Source organism: Esox lucius, chromosome 21, assembly GCF_011004845.1.
Source record: "Esox lucius isolate fEsoLuc1 chromosome 21, fEsoLuc1.pri, whole genome shotgun sequence".
Classification (NCBI taxonomy): domain Eukaryota; kingdom Metazoa; phylum Chordata; class Actinopteri; order Esociformes; family Esocidae; genus Esox; species Esox lucius.
The window spans coordinates 6,999,757-7,016,895 of NC_047589.1; the positions used below are offsets into that span (position 1 = coordinate 6,999,757).

The 17,139-nt window shown below is 40.1% G+C and overlaps 1 protein-coding gene across 2 annotated transcripts; it reads right to left on the reverse strand.

The window, feature by feature from the left end:
• Window positions 1-2,525: 2,525 nt before the first annotated feature.
• On the reverse strand, window positions 2,526-15,518 carry arl8 (ADP-ribosylation factor-like 8). 2 transcript variants are annotated; one of them, XM_010902745.5, is made up of 6 exons: window positions 14,601-15,518; window positions 12,712-12,772; window positions 12,421-12,568; window positions 11,247-11,330; window positions 10,687-10,838; window positions 2,526-5,347 (listed from the first exon to the last, which is right to left on the reverse strand). In XM_010902745.5, the coding sequence occupies exons 1-6, from the start codon at window positions 14,644-14,646 to the stop codon at window positions 5,299-5,301; spliced, it is 540 nt and encodes a 179-aa protein (XP_010901047.1). In that variant the 5' UTR covers window positions 14,647-15,518; the 3' UTR covers window positions 2,526-5,298. The 2 variants fall into 2 exon arrangements, with proteins under 2 accessions (XP_010901047.1, XP_010901048.1); XM_010902746.5 differs by lacking the exon at window positions 14,601-15,518 and adding an exon at window positions 12,887-14,565.
• Window positions 15,519-17,139: the final 1,621 nt, after the last annotated feature.

Below are 17,139 nucleotides of genomic sequence, written 5' to 3' on the forward strand. Positions count from 1 at the left end.
TGTGACTTATATTGGTGTGTTAAGAAGCAGAGAGGTTATCAGTGAAATGTACTCAAAACTTTCAGATCCTGTTGAAATTCACTGGCTAAAACAGTGAGTATCAATAATTACCCCGTGCACTTCTTTATTAGCTTTGTTACATCTTTGTTTGTGGTTGCGGTTGTCTGTTCCTTGCTCTTTAATATTTTGATTTTGATTTATTAAATTAAAAAGTAAAAGACAAACCACTAGCTGTTTTTTTAAGAGTTATTTTACTGTTGTAATGTCGGAGTGTTCTTTTAAAAAAATATTGAAAAATATATCCTGCGTTATATTTTGACTGGCTAGTGTCTGGTACACATCATAGGAGAAGCTGTGACGCTGGTCTGGATAGAAGGGTAAAGCACTGAAATATGTCAGGGAAATGGAAATTTGAAGGCATAGGTGATCTAAATTGTGTAAGATTCTCAAAATGCTGCAAGCGTGCTAAATTATTTTTTGTTTACTTACAGTGAAAGTTTGTGTTCACATTAACATTATCTTGTTAGTATTTTCATACTAAATAAATGGATGTCATGAAATTGGGCGAAAAAGAGTGACAACATGGTTGAGGAGTAGAGGCTTCCAAAAAACCTGGTAGGACTTGAGCGACATCTGAGGTCTTCTGGGAAGAAACGAAAAGGATACAAACCATTTTAAAGGTGTCTAAAAGAAAGTAAATCAAGACAGGGATTTAGCCTGGTTATAGAGTTAGAAAACAAAGTCAAGGACTCCACATCAAATGGATGTGTGGAGCAGACAGAGAGGGTTTTTATGCATGTGTGAAAGGAAATATCTCTAGGCTCTATTAGTGCGTCAGAGGCTCCTCTAGTGTCACCGCTCTTCTCCATGGATACACTGTATTCCAAATGACACCCTATTCCCTACATACTTAACGGTTTTAACTGAAGCCCTATGGGTCAAAAGTAGAGCACTACACAGGGAACAGGGTGCCATTTGGGAGAAAAGCAGATGCAATCCTGGTCAGGCATCGCTGGCGCATCCTCTCTGATTAACGCAGCAATGACATGCTCCCAGTCACAAAGCTAAATCTCAGTACCCTTTTGACGCATGTTCCATTCACCTCATGTGAAATCTTGTGTCTAATAAATCCCACCTTGTTAACCATCGGTTCAGATGACAAAATTAGAGGGGCAACTGATTCCAGACTGTATTTACAGAGCAGTACACCTACCTTCAAAAATGACCTGTTGCTCACCGGAACCTCATTGAAAACAATTGGTATCCAGTTGGTATTCACTGAAGACAGCCATGTTTAAGATGACTAGTAATGTAGACTGATTTAAAAACCAGACAAAGAAATAATTACTTGGGTAGGTAACCATTGCTAGAATGTCTGGGTTCATGCTGAACCCTTATTGAATTATATTGAATCTATTGCAAAAAAAAAAAAAAAAAAACGAATTATGTTTAAAAACAATATGCAACTTATTTCTTGCACAAGAAATGGAATCATGTGGCCCTGTGGACATAATTTGGTTAACATGAAAAAAGAACCTCTTGCTTCTTGGAGGCACATTGCCATGAGGGCCGAGATTCACATGATTGGGTGAGTCGTTGATCCCACTTTGAAGTCAATTAAGTTTATGTTTCAGAACAGTCAGGGTTTGGGTAGGGACAAGCACTAACCTTGGTCAAATGTCCTCTTAAAACGTTCAGCACAAATTAATAGAAGCTCCGCCCTCTCCATTGAGGTTTTGTTTCGAGAAAACCCCAGGGTCACTTTTAGGGAACAGACCCCACTTTACAAAAAGTCAGCAGTTCGAAATTCTACAGGCTGGTTTTACATAGCATATTATTCAATGAATGCAGACCAGAACATAAAAATGTACTGGGCATAGCTTGACAATTTGAATGGTGGTGTTCATGAGACCTGAGTGGATATTTAATTCTGGCTGTGGGACTGGTCTGTCAGTTAAATGGATTCACTCATGTGAATCACTTTTCATCCAAATAATGACATGCAACTAGGGTTTTATACAACTCTAATTCCAATATTATCCTTAACAATCATACAATTTCCAATATAAACCCAATCAGCTGTCCAGACAACTTAGCTGTACAGAAGACAAGTCTAAATTATTTCAAACTAATCCTGCTGTACATTGTTGCTACTAAGTGTATTAAGGGCGGTTCAGTGCTCATCAGAAATAAGAAATGGAAAGTCCCAAATGATGTGTTGAACAGCATTTTAAGTTGGAATAATTATTCAATGTTAGCTGGAAACATTTGATAACATTGCTAATAGTAAATTAACTAGTTTGCTTAGCACTGGCAGTGGTCGAGGACCTACAATATCCAAACTGATAAGTTACAACTTGGTCATTTCCAAGAAATAAGCATATTTTGTCAGTGGTAAAACTAGAAGTGTCCTCTCCACAAGAGTCAAAATTATTTTGAGGATAGTCATATTATAGATGGTTTGGTAATGTAAATGGGACGCAAAAATGTTACACACAAAATCATTTTCATTTCAATAACGTGAAGGTAGTTCAAAATCAAATTTATTTCCACAAAAACTCAATTTCATGAGTGTGAATGCAATTACGATTTCTTATTAAATTGACCTTTTAAACTGCCTGTATGGTCTTCCAGGAGTTCTAAACGCAGAGGTGTAACCACACGAGACTAGTCAATGAAATGCATATCCCAGATGTCATAATTCTGACATTAATGTCGGTTCATAACCCCCCCCCCCCCACACACACACGCACACGCACACGCACACACTTTGGCTATTATGGAACTCACCAGAGAATCAGACTTCAAAGTGACACGTGCATAGATCTGTTAGAAAGTTATTCTTCGATTAAGTCGATGGAGGTCTATGATGCATCAAATCCTGATGGTATGTAACAAGGTTTTTAGAGTAGGATCCATTTAGCCATTCAATTCACAATGATTCGGGGGGCGGAGGTTAACTATTGTCAGGAAAAGCAGACAGATCTATAGACTCATGGGCTGTTCTGCTCACACTTGAGGGCATCAACATCTCATCCTTTTAAATCAGTCTGTCTGACGTGGCACATTTGAAATGGGAACCCCGCCCCGATGACTATCATTTCAGAAGTGTAGTTGCCAAAAGCCCAAATGGATCTGAGACCAGGCTTGTTGTTTTACGATATGCAACATAGCAGCCAGAAATGCACAAAAGAAAAGCACCATATATTTAACTCTTACTTGGTCCCAGATCTGTTTGAGCTACTGACCCCTCCACTGATGTCAAGAAAAATGTCTAGCCAGGAGTTTCAACATGTGGTTTTCAAATCAGAAACAAGCTTTAAGCCGACAAGATCCCTGAATACCTGATTTTTCCGTTTTCTTCCATGGAGGTGAAGCCAAAACGTGACAACAGTGACCAGATGTTGGATGACATCAGTAACAGACTGACGGTCAAGCCATTTTAACTCTATGGTGTCATCTTGGTATGAACAGGGAGTTAGACTAACAAATACAGCTGCAATTACCTGCTTAGTTCAACATGTCATACTTGTAAAACCTCCCAACATGCTAAAATATTAAATAAAATCTTACTGGTACGTTGATATGCATATGTAGTGTACACAGTAAAGTCAGGAAAATGTCAAGCTACGTACATGGGTCAATGACGTGATAAAAAAAAAAAATTAAAATACAAACCTTACGGTGCGAGAATACGGTGTTAATTCTGAACTTTACATGTGTATACTCAAAAGACATTATTTCTTGTTAACTGTCATTCAGTAACAAAATGCCACTTCTTACGTTACAAAACTTAGAAAACAATGGTTGGGATTTCTAGAAAGTTTTAAGCATGTTTGCCTCTAGGTGTGGACAGTTACCCTAAACAACAGAACCTCTTTGCCCAATACATTTTATGACTCATGAAGTCAATATAGACTTGAGTTTGGTCACAAGGGAGTCATAACACTAAAGGTATATATGTTTTATATTGTAAATAATAATTTACTTAAGTCACTGAGCCACATACTGATACAACAGTAAGTGGCAACAGGCACACTTAATATGCCCAGTGTGGTACAGCGCTTTGGAAAAGGGCTTAATGGACATTTGCTTGAAAGGTAATATTAAACTTATACTTAACTCCATGGATCATTTGCTTGACCTATCCCTAATAATACCTGTACAGCCTGGTGTCGGATCAGTTTGTGCTATTGCTCCTTTGCTACCGGTGTCGAATCGAACGTTAGGCGAGGCATAATGTCTATTGGACACATACATTGTTCAGGTCGGCACATTGTAGGTGTTCGATATAAGAATCTTAAGGAGTTAGCATTCTAGCACAAACAGACACTAAGGCTAGCTCCTATAGTCACAAAGAAACAAGCATCACTAAAAGGCTTGTAACTAGTCTGACTACTCCAACCGCTGTGAATACAGTACCAACCCCACACCCAAACCCCTTTGTAGCTTATGAAATAGAAAACATGTGGAGTGGGCTCTGATGAGAACCGTCCATATAAAGTGTAACATCCTGAACAAGTAATCCTATGCACAGGCCCAAACTAAACCTGTATGGTAACAGAAGTAAATACTGCAACCAATGTAAAATAACCCTAACCCTTTGCTTTTTAAACCTTTCCTTTCTCCAACCTAAATAAATATGTACATTAACCAATAAGACATTGTTTAAGAACTGAAAGTGAATAGAGACACTGTTTGACGTAAGCCTATAGTAGGTACCGAAATAAGAATTCCAAAACACAATGAAATACTGCAGCAAAGACATTGCAGAGATAAAGGACACCATGGGTCCTGTTTTGGCAGTATGATATGAAAGTGATATGTAGTGGTGATGAGTTGTCCATGGCTTCAACTGGATACACTGTTAGTATGCCAGTCTGGGATCAGAGCTGTTCTCCTGGCTGTGGCGCTGCCGCTACTGACCCTCAACTCGAGCCCGGTAACAAAGTCTCGATGTGGTTTAGGAACTGGGTAAGGTTTGTTTCCATCGGTTCCAGGAAACAAGGTTAAGCTCCGCTCTGAACAGGGTTGTATTAATCACAGCACACTGTAGCAAAGCGTCATGAAGGGGACAATGAAAACAGGCGTTTCTAAAATCGGACATGTTCCGGTAGCCCTGTACCACCCTCCCCCACCCCTCCCCCATTTGGTGCCGAATGAATACAACCCACATTGATGTGGAGTGGAGAGAGGCTGCAACAACTGTTTCCCATACAGCCTTGAGGTCAAAGTTGAAGTTTGTTAAGCAGCCAATAGGGAGAGGTCACAGGATAGTAGGCCAATGAGGTAAAGGTGCTATCTTAGTCCCGCTCTTGAGGTCATCCACTCCAGGCCCTGGCATAAGCTAGGGAAAAAAGACAAAGGAAACCTATGTTTCAGAAAACATACTGAAAAGAAAGACGCAAAAAAAAACGACCTCTGCATTGTTCCATATACACACAAACAGCATTTGTCTCATTGTAGGTACAAAGTGTGTTAGTGAGCATTTCCCCTTCCTTATATGAACTGTAACAAAGTAAAATCTTGAAATTGAAGCATTTTGTTTTATAGCAGGGATGCAATGCCCCTACAATTCAATACGCAAACAAGAACCAGAGTTACGATAAGCCAGTCATTTTCCTGTTGTTTCCAAGACATGTTTATGCACTGCAGACTACACGCATGTTGTAGATTCAGAACTACAAAACCAGGCGTGTAGCTTGTGAACAGGTAAGGCAGGCAACTGCTTGGGGCCTCAGGCTGTTAGGGGGGTCCTGAAGACTGACAAACTTTACTCCACAGCAAAATGTGGCAATCGCAGGGACTGCAACCCCCTCCCCCTTAAACAACCAATGGACGATTGGCAATGACATCTCAGTAGGAAACCTCCCTGAAGGCACCCCACAGGGCATCTGCAGGTTTCAGGAAGTTAAATTTAAGAGGTTTTAAGACTTTTTTTTAATGCCACTATGAATTCAATTTAAGATGAAATTCACAACACCCCCCACACAAAAAAATACATAAGGACACCAATTTGACTAATGCACCGTCGTCAGAGCAGTAAGCCTATTGCTAACAATAACGATACTGGCTGTACTTTGCAGGGCGGTTGTCGGCGATACGACCACATTAAACAGAAATGGCGAACATTTGTTGGAGGCTTTTTTTTGTTTATCACATTTTATATGGGATTCCAAAGACTTAATTCCCATAAATGTGGCAAGTTAGAAAGACTGCTTGCAAAAAACTGAGTGGGCCTAATTTTCATTCCCTTCAATAGATTTCAACCACAGTCCAAAAACCTCTGGTTGAATTTGCACTTTCCCTTGGTACTTGCGGGAAGTTAAAGAGCCAATGTCCACTATGTAGCTAGCTAAATTACCTAACTTGGTGCTAGCAAGCTATCCACCTCATGATCAACCGTGTTGGGAGGAAAGCAGCCAACTGTCATGAGTGTCTTGTGGACGTACAGTGTGGAGAACACGTATTTCACACACTGCCGATTTTGCAGGTTTTCCTACTTACAAAACATGTAGAGGTCTGTAATTTTTATCACATTGTATGGGTTTTAAATAATTAATTAGCATTTTATTGCATGACATAAGTATTTGATCACCTACCAACCAGTAAGAATTCCGGCTCACACAGACCTGAAGCCCTCCTGTTCTACACTCATTATCTGTATTAACTGCACCTGTTAGAACTCGTTACTTGTATAAAAGACACCGGCCCACACACTCAATCAAACAGACGCCAACCTCTCCACAATGGCCAAGACCAAAGAGCTGTGTAAGGACATCAGAGATAAAATTGTAAACCTGCAAAAGGCTGGGATGGGCTACAGGACAATGGGCAAGCAGCTTAGTGAAAAGGCAACAACTGTTGGCGCAATTATTAGAAAATAGAAGATGATGGTCAATCTCCCTCGGTCTGGGGCTCCATGCAAGATCTCACCTGGTGGGGAATCAATGATCATGAGGAAGGTAAGGGATCAGCCTAGAACTACACAGCAGGACCTAGTCAATGACCTGAAGGGAGCTGGGACCACAGTCTCAAAGAAAACCATTTTAACTTCACACATTCTTAAGTATCCACTAGCTGATTTATTTAATCTTTGTCTACATGTGAGTTGCCGGTGATCTGGAAATGTGCACGCATTACTCCACTTTATAAGGGAGGTGATGTACTTGATCTCAATAACTATAGACCAATATCTATTATATGTTCTATATCTAAAGTTTTTGAAAAATTGATTTATAAACAACTTTCAAATTATTTATGTATTAATAATATTCTATCATCATCTCAATCTGGTTTTAGGTCTAATCATTCCACAACTACGGCATTACTTAAGTTTACAAATTATGTGTTTTCAGCTTCAGATAATGGCAAGCTCACTGGTGCTATTTTTCTTGATTTTACTAAAGCTTTTGATTTGGTTGATCGGTATTTGCTTTTAGATAAACTTCATGCTAAATACAATTTTGTGGTTTAATTCATATCTGCATAACAGGAAACAATGTGTTGTCCTAAATGGGAATAAATCAGATTTTTTGATTCAACAAAGAGGTGTGCCTCAAGGTTCAGTTTTGGGAGCACTACTTTCTATTTATGTAAATAATCTACCATTACTTCTTAAAAACTGTCAGGTTCAACTTTATGCAGATGATACTGTTATATATACACATCTCAACCTGACCCTTTACAAATTCAATTCTCTCTTCAATCGGATTTTAATAGTTTACAAGACTGGCTTTTGGCTAATAAATTAGTACTTAATAAAACCAAGTCATATACTATGATGTTTGGTTCTAAATATAAACTTAATTCCAAAACCTGTTAGTGTTATAACATGTAAAGACAGTACTCCTCTGCATAGAGTTGATACTATTAAATATCTTGGTGTATGGCTTGATTCTAAACTTTACTTGAAACCACACATTAATCATGTTCCTCGAAAAGTCAATGTTGGAATGAGTATTCTACATCGATCTCGAAATTGCTTCTCGTATAGTGTTCGTAAGAAACTAGTTATTCAAATAATATTTAAATTTTTTGATTACTGTGATGTGGTTTATCAGATGGCACTAAAATATGATCTTGCCTCACATAATTTGGCCTATAATAGAATTTGCAGATTTGTTTTAGGATGTTCTTTTTCTACTCACCACTGTACAATGTATGATGCACTTCAGTGGCCACCTTTAAATCTGAGAAGGCAGATTCACTGGCTCCAATTTATATTTAAATGCATTTACTTTGATTATCCTAGTTATCTTTAATTTTCAAACCACCAAGATAGGCAATATGTACAGACCTTTTCGTTCCTCGTGTTAAAAAAACAATTGGTAAGAGAGCATTTATGTTTAAAGCCCTATTAGATTGGAATAATTTGCCTGGAGATATTAGATCCATTACTTCATTTCGGATGTTGAAACAATCTATATTATTTTATTTTAAAGTAGATTGCACTTGCTATCATTGAAACTGTCATTGTTGTTGTGTATTGTTGTTTATTTTTTATTATTATTATTATTCATATATTTTTATTTTTGTGGGTGTTTTGTTGTCTCCCTGTTTGTTATGTATTGTTAATTGTTCTTATATTTTTAACTGCTATCAAGCACTTTTATTTGGCATGGATTAGCTTCCTACACATTTTGATTGGCCTGTTCTACTTGTGGAAAATCCTTTATTTCTCCCAGATTTGAAGGGTGCATCCCAACTGCAGTTTTCAGATCTCTCCAAGGGTATTCAATAGGATTCAGATCTTAACTAATTGATTAGCACTTCAGAACAATCCAGCATTTTGTCTTTAACGGTTCCTGGGTGCTTTCTTAAGTGTGTTTGGGGTCATTATCCTGCTGGAAGACCCATGACCTTTGACAGAGACTCAGCTTTCTGACACTAGGTTCGACATTGGCTTCAATTTGCCTCTGAATTCTACTGATTTCATGACGCAATGCACACATTCAAGTCACCCATTGCCAGAGGCACCAAAGCAACCCTCAAAAACATCCCTGAACCTTGATGTTTGATTTTGGGTAAACGGTCCTTTGAAGGCTTCATTTTGTTTTCCGTAAAGAGAGATGCTGTGCTTTACTAAACAGCATCTGTCCATAAGAGAATTGTCCCAGGCATATTTTGGTAAATTGCAGTCTGGCTTTCTTACATCTTTGAGCAGTGGCCTTCCAACCATACAACCCCCTTTCATTGAGTAGGCGACAGATGGTGCAATTTGAAACCACACCTTGTATCTGAAGGTCAACATGAATCTGTGTGAGAGTTTACAGTGGTGCTTTTTCCACCATTCGAACGATACTTCACTTTCATCAAGTTCGGTTGCCACCACGCCCAGGGAGGTTGACTAGATTGGCATGGGCCTTAACCTTCTTGATAACATTACATACAGTGAACGTATGTACATAGGATCGATAAGGTCTCTGGACATGGACTTGTAGCCTTGTCCATGCTTGGCTACAATCTTGTCTGACCTCAGACAATTCCCTTTCATTTTCTTTTCTTCCTAGTTATTGCTATACGCAGTGACATAAAACAGGAGAATTCATTTTTTCTCTATTCAAAGAAAGAGTAACTTTCTTATTGCAGAACACTGCAACTGACTGACAACACTGCCTGGCCAAAAAAACATTTCGTTGGACCGCCTTCAGCTTTGATTACGACATGCATTTTGCGTGGCATTTTTTTCGACAACTTTACGCAATGTCAAAAACATTTATTTCTGTCCAGAGTTGCATTCATTTTTCACAGAGATCGTGTATTGACGACGAGAATCAAACCACTCCGTAAAGTCTTCTCCAGCACATCTCAAAGACATTCAATGGGGCTAAGGTCAGGACTCTGCAGTGGCCAATTCATGTGTGAAAATGATTCCTCATGCTCCTTGAATGACTCTTGCACAATATGAGCCAGATGAATCCTGGCATTTTTCGTCCTGGAATATGCCCGTGACATCAGGGCAGAAAACATCAATTGATGGGATAATCTGGTCATTCAGTAGATTCAGGTACTCAGCTCATTTTATTGCCACATTGCTGAGCTTAGACCTGACCAATAAAAGCAACCCCAGATCAAAACACTACCTCCAGAGGCTTGTACAGTGGGCACTATGCATGATGTGTGCATTGCTTCATACGCTTCCCTTCTTACCCTGACGCACCCACCGTTCTGGAATAGGGTAAACCTGGACTCATTGGCCCACATACATTTTTTCCAATGCCCCAGAGTCTTTATACTACCTAGCAAATGGAAGCCGTTTTTTCTGATAAACCTCACTAAAAAGTGGTTTTCTAGCGGTAAATATTTAGCTGTTAGGTCCCAATCCTAACAGTTCTAACCGCATTTTGTGTGTGGAAATGCTTTTATTTTCTCTATTAAACATGGCCGTGTGTACTGTCGATTTTTTTACAATTAAACTTCACCAAGCGTTTAAGCGATCTCTGATCGCGGTCATCAATGAAATATTTACTGTACGTAGAGACCAAACAAGTTTTCAATTCCAACAGTTGTGCAGAAGAAGTGCTGCATTATTTGAATTAAGTGCAAGGCTAACCCTAACTCAAAATAAAAATTAAAAATGCTGGGTGCGGATTAGCTGTTCCCCATACAGGTCGGAGGTGGCGTATGCTGGTCAGAGCAACAATTGTGTTATTGGGGTACACGCACGCATGGCGGCTTTCTTACCCTTCCCCTGTGAGTGCGCAGCACGACTGGATGTGCCACGGGTGGTCTTTGATGGAGCTGAGGGTGAGGTATTTGGAGATCTCCGCTGCCGACATGCAGTCCTTCATATCTTGCTTGTTGGCAAATATCAACACAGCTGCCTTCCTCAGGTCCTGGGAAAGACGATGGGAAAACAGAGAGCAATGTGATCTTAAGCATACATCACAAGGACACACCGCGCTGCTTTGTCAGAGCCGATCGGGGTTTGGAAAAGAAGAAAAGTGTGAAGATTACCAGAAATGGGGTGCCTTTGTAAGTGCAGTTGTTGGACACCAAGTATTATACAAGCGAAAAGGGGCACCATTTAATATTTGGCCCTAGACAACGAAACCTTCAACTGTACAATATCACAGAACAGAAAATGTTCTTGTGGATGAGTGAGACGAGCTATTTGGTTTTAGGGCAAGCCCACTAAAAAATAAATAAATTTAGACATGACATAGGTTCTGTGTTATTTCTCCCCCAGCTTCCCGGCCAGCAGCTGTGTGTGAATGCCACAATGTTGGGGAAAATAAACAAACCTCATGAGCCAGCATCTTGTGGAGTTCCTCTTTAGAGATCACCAGCCTCTCCCTGTCTGTGCTGTCCACCACCAAGATGATGAACTGGGAATTACAGGAGACAGAACGCAACACTGGATTTCAATTCATTGAATTAGAAGTGTTAATACCATACGAGGGGGAAATATCGGTTTTCGCTTGCCAGACACATATACCAACAACATGCATATATCCAAATCCCATAGACAGGGCATTGATAGTTTGGGAAACGTGCACGACTCATGACTTCCATTAAAATCTAACAGATTCAATGGAAGACAACACAAAACCATTTCAGGAGCTCAAGTGAAACAGCGGGTGTGTATTTCCTAGTGGAGCTGGACACAATGGCCTTGTTCCAGGCTGCTGGCTGGCATGCTAATAACCCACTGTGCTTCATTCAAAGAGTGTCAACACACAACAGAACAGTGGTGTGAGAGAATATTAGGAGAGGCAGGATGTGGATCCAATGTGTGTGTGTGTGTGTGTGTGTGTGTGTGTGAGTGAGTGAGAGTGTGTTAAACAGTAAAACAGCAGTGCAGATGTCAGGACATATACTTTATATATTTAAAGTGAAAGTGTGTGTGCGATTGCAACATTTCAACAGTTTTCACTACATCCCCAGATTGTCCAGAAATCCTGATGGGAGCATTCCGGAATAAACCAGGAGGTTTTCTTTTTTAGTTCCTGTAATTCTACAAGCCCATATGCGTGAGAGATGGGTATGCCTTGTGTCCTACTGTTTTTTTTTCTCTGCATGTGATTCAAACAAACACGCCAGCTGATGTTTAGACTGGGAGGTCACTACTGCAGTTTCCCTCCCAGACAGCGTCTACTAGGGATTAGAAGCTCCACTATAAAGTTATAGCCTACAATTACACTGGGCCTTGATGCCCTGTCAACACACGGCGCTGAGCCAGCTGAATAATGTGTCCGTTTAATTCATACGTCTCCAAAGTCTCACTAAAGTCAGATCGGCCGTTTTAATCATGTTGAGTGTACTGGAACAGAGAGGTAGATATAGCCCTATGTAGATCGGTTGACAGGGCACAACTCTTGCAAAGGCAGTGTTGTTGGTTTAATTACCAAGAGAGGACAGGATAAAAATGTTGGGTTGTGTATAGGTCAAATATGTTGATGTGTTTGGAACTCGTACCTCCGTGTTGGAGTAATAGGTGTTCCAAGAGGAACGGAGCGACTCCTGTCCCCCGATGTCCCACATGAGGAAGTGGGTGTTCTTCACCACTATCTCCTCCACATTGCTGCCTATGGTGGGCGACGTGTGGACCACTTCATTCATCAGACTGAAGAGCACAGAAGAAGAGGCTACTCACTTCCACCCCTTTCCACACATCTCCAGATAGCCATTAGGGCCATCAGCTAGAGCCAACAGTTTAACCTATAACATAGACAGCTAGAAAGAGAAACTAATAAAAACTTTACTCACAACTGGTACAATATTGTCGTCTTTCCAGCATTGTCCAATCCAACAATGATCACCTTGTGTTCTGCAAAAAAGAAGGAAAGCTGTCGTCACTGTTTATTAAACATTTGAAATGATTAAAGAAATAATGGGACCTAGGTAGGTGCTAATTTTCACACAGGTACAACAGGTAACGTACATTTATATTTATTTTACACAGTCCCTGAGACATCCTCAGAGAGTGGGGTCAGAGCCAGGGGATTAGACAAAGTGAACCTCGCAAAATTAGGGCTATCTGTTGGGGACAGAACAACAGATATGACACATTGTCGGCCCTGGGATTTGATCCAGCAACGTTCCAGTTACCGGTTATAGGTCATGTGCTCATAAATACTGTACAATTTAACAACTGTAATTACTAAAAATATTCCTGGCCCTTTATCTTGGGGGCAGAACTTTCAAGTCACCCGCTCAGGAAAACCACAGCTGAACAAAGGCAGGAGTGTAGGGTGATGTAGTGTTTCCCCTTCCCAAGATAACTTCGTGCCATTCATAAGGCGCTGCAAATCCATCCGCACCTACCGGGAGTGGGGGGTTGAAGTTGGTTATGGGTGATTTGTCCCACTAATGGTCATCATTTGGTTCGCGGGAGGAGACGCTTGTCCTAGATCTGCATTGAGGGGAACTTTGTCCCAGAGTCCCTTACAAAGCGAATAAGCCTATCCTAACTTCAATCTAATCACCTTTAGAATTGACTTGCCCAAAGATGGGTATTACCATAAAAGCTCCTGTGTTCCTTTAGGGTGGTAAACACCCCCTTATCATACTGAGGTCTCCCGCAGAAACTAGTCTGAAATTACCACCACAGCATTACAAGCGGCCTGAATACTCCACCTTTGAGGGCTATAGAATACAAGGAGACAGGAAGTCCTGTCAGGAGAGCGTGTGATCTTGACATGCTCTGGCGCAAAACTGGGGATGTTCCGCAGCTATTGCTTCCGGAGAGGATGGCTACGGGTGGGGGGTCACACGGAAGGGGCATACAGTCTGATATGACTTTGGACTGGTCTGATTAATCTGTAATACAAGAGGCTAAGAATAGAAATCCACAGGTTATCCAGGCCAACTGAACCTCAAACAGATTAGGCCCACTAGGTTCACGATCACACAGGATTACCTCATGGACCAACATCTCAGGATAAACATATAAGCAAGTTGTACTTTTACTAATCTTGTTCCCAGACACTTCCACCCAAATGAAGTTTAGGGATGAGGTTACCTAAACAGGAATACTGTACAAACCTATGGAACCATGTTATGGCCATTTTGTTACAACGCTACTCACTCTACACATTCCATCCGGACTAATAAATCCTTCAATGCAGTCGTATCTATATCTCAAAAGGTAGCCGTCCGAAGCACAAATTGTTTAGTACAGTCCACGGTTGTACTAGAGAGCACCACGCTGTTTCTCTCAAACAAGTGGCTTTAAGTGTGACACGTTCATCTCATCACGACTGGTTGATTTTGTAAAACAGAGTAAATCATGTGAACTCACATTACAGTATTGTAGGTTGCCGACTAACTCCACAATTTCCCTAACTAACTAAATGTTAGACCCCATTGTTTTGCACGCAGCCTCATAAACTAGTTACACAGTAAATACACTCGCCTAGCGAAAAACAGCTGGCAGACAACGTTAGCTAGCTAAACAGCTAGTCACTGAAGGCTCCATGTTATTAGAAAGCCAACTAACTATTTAACGTTTACTACTAGTTAACTGTACTGACTAGTGACAGCAGATAAGTACTCTGTAGCTTCTTAGCAAGCTAACATTTTAACTCTCTAGGCTAGCGTGTCTGTGAAGAAAGCTTTAAAATGTTGCTAGTAGAGAGTATGTAGCAGTTTCTTACCTTGATTGCAAAAGAAACTCCACAATTTTGCAAATATAAGACCCATGTTGTCAGCTGTATGAACTGTAAATAGTGGGTAACGTAGTCGAAGTCGCCAGGGCTACTATAGCTACAGTAGCTAACCAACGGTAGTCTGGAGCTCTACAATCCCTATTCGTTTTTTTCTATATCAACACCACAGAACCCTCATCGTTAGCTTGCTAGCGTACTACAGTATAGCTTTGCTTGCAGTGCTCCATTCACCCTCAATCTCGTTTTAGCAGGCCGACCGAAAATATTTGATAGAATAGCTTTTATACCAAGAGGTACCCGATGTGCTTTACTTAGCTAGTTCTCTATGGGCTAACGTTAATTATCAACCACGCCATAAAATCCACTAATATCTGTCTGGACAATTGTGCTGACTCCTATACAATGACGTTTACGAGAGCTACCCCAAAATGAGAATAGCAGCAGAGCGCTAACGTACTGCTTTGTTTTAGCTAAGTACAGTACTGGTTTAACGGGAACCGACTTGAGTAGACTTGTTTCCTTATCCACACTAAGGCAACTTGTGAGAACCTTATCTAGTTATCTACACAAAACGTCACAATCTGCCCGTAATTGTGTAGCCACCTCAAGACTGTTCATGTGAACCCCAAATCCGATGTTTTTCTAATGCAAACCCACTGAAAGTATTAGGATGCAGTTGATGACGTTTGGCCGGAAGTTAAATAATTGGTTGGTGGGGGGCTGGATACAATTCTAAATCATCTTTGGAATACTTGTTTTTATCCAGTGTTAATTTACACGAAATTCATTAGTGATTAAAAAAAATGCATCTGGGTTAAAGGCAAGCCCAGTGAATATAACCTTTTTACACGCACGATCATTTTAAACTGTTTTAATTTTAATCAGATATTGGCTACATAGTCAAAAGTAAACAGTGGTGAGATCTGCTCAGCTGTGTGTGGAAAGTATTGTTGCGTCAATTACATTCTTATGGTGGCGTATTGCTGCCATGCGAAAATAAAAAAAAGACGCCAATATATTTCTTGAAAATATTTTGAGAATAAAGTGCTTCGAGAATATAGTCAAACTGTTATTTCGATAGTAAAAGTCGGAACATTTAGAGATTATTGTCGAATTATATTTTCAAGAATAAAGTCGAAATTTTATTTCGAGAATGAAGTCAAAATAGTATTTCGATTTTCTTTTAATGATTTACTTTATACGTTTATTTTACCTTCCACTTATATATTTCACCCTTTCAGTTTGTTGTCATGCATTCGTTTATATGGCCTGTTTGCTTGAATTAATCTACTTCTATTTTCTCTTCGGTTTGTAGCATTGGGAGTGTTAAGAATTTTACGTGTACCAGAATTTCTGAAGAAGGACGAGGCTCCGGTCCAAATGAAATTTAGCACAAAGATTTATTAATATGAATTGATAAGTCAAAATACATGAAATACACTGCAGCGGTCAAATATTTGCTCAACCCTCGAGCTTCCACAAAATATTGCCCCAAATGAAGATCGAACATCGGTTTTGATACTCCCGCCACAGGGGCGTTTACTTTTCACTCTCGTGAGTAAAGCCCATCCTTATTGGCTCTTTGTTGGCATGGTGACATGTTGGACGAATCTCTTTGTTTTCGCTGTCCAATGAAGAAGGGCATGCTCGGTCATAGATCAACAGGTTCTTTGCATACAGGTGTGAAATCTTAACCAGGTTACAGTAATTTACATTCTATTGTCCTAACCTAGACTAGAACATCAGGGGGCTGGAGACAGAAGGTCTCTTTGTGCTGTATAGGGGGCAGTTTCATTTGTATGTTAATTGTGGGGTTTTAATCCTGTCTCTCTATCTGAGCAAGGTGTAATGTCTGAGTGAGTGTGGCTGAGTGTAATGTATGGTGTTCTAAACTTTTTATGGTTATTGTATTCAATCATATTTCCCTAACCTGGCTGCAGCATACAATTTAATAAAACAAAAACATAAGAATACATGGTTATGAAATCAGCATTATTTAAACTTCATTTATCTCAACAGGAGATATTAGCGTCGTTGAGTCATATAGATGGTATTGTCATTAGTTTACGTACGTTGGGGAGAATTTGGAGTTCTGAAAGCCTCCACAAAAGGAAAAATCAGTCTGACCTACATTGCATTGCATTATTCCTACGCACTCAACTTGGTATCCATGGGAAGCTTCATGGATACAAACTAATGCATCTTAAACGCATCCAAGCGGCATATGTGGTTAGTCAAAAGGTAGTAATGCGTTTCTCCAAATTCTAGACCCCCTTGGAGTGCGGGGGAGACGTAGAAATCGCCTTAAAGACGTCTTTACCGTAACCCAGGTCCGAATTTTTGTGGCATGTTGATTCATATGATAAACTAAAGCCTTACGTCATTTATATTAATGGTGCAATTTATGGCTTTTCTCAAATGTTTCTTGGCTCCACGTTTATTCTACCAGTAGCAAACCGAAAGTAATCGCTGGTTACTTTATGGACGAGATCGGATCTAGAATTGGAACACCTACTCGAATTCGATC

Bases quoted from the DNA above. Each gene is read 5' to 3' on its own strand.
- arl8 (XM_010902745.5), bottom strand. From the start codon at position 14,646: ATGGGTCTTATATTTGCAAAATTGTGGAGTTTCTTTTGCAATCAAG. The intron at 11,331-12,420 runs GTACGAGTTCCA...TGTAATTCCCAG, and splicing joins CCTATTACTCCAACACGGAG to TTCATCATCTTGGTGGTGGA. The intron at 10,839-11,246 runs GTTTGTTTATTT...CGTCTTTCCCAG, and splicing joins ACAAGATGCTGGCTCATGAG to GACCTGAGGAAGGCAGCTGT.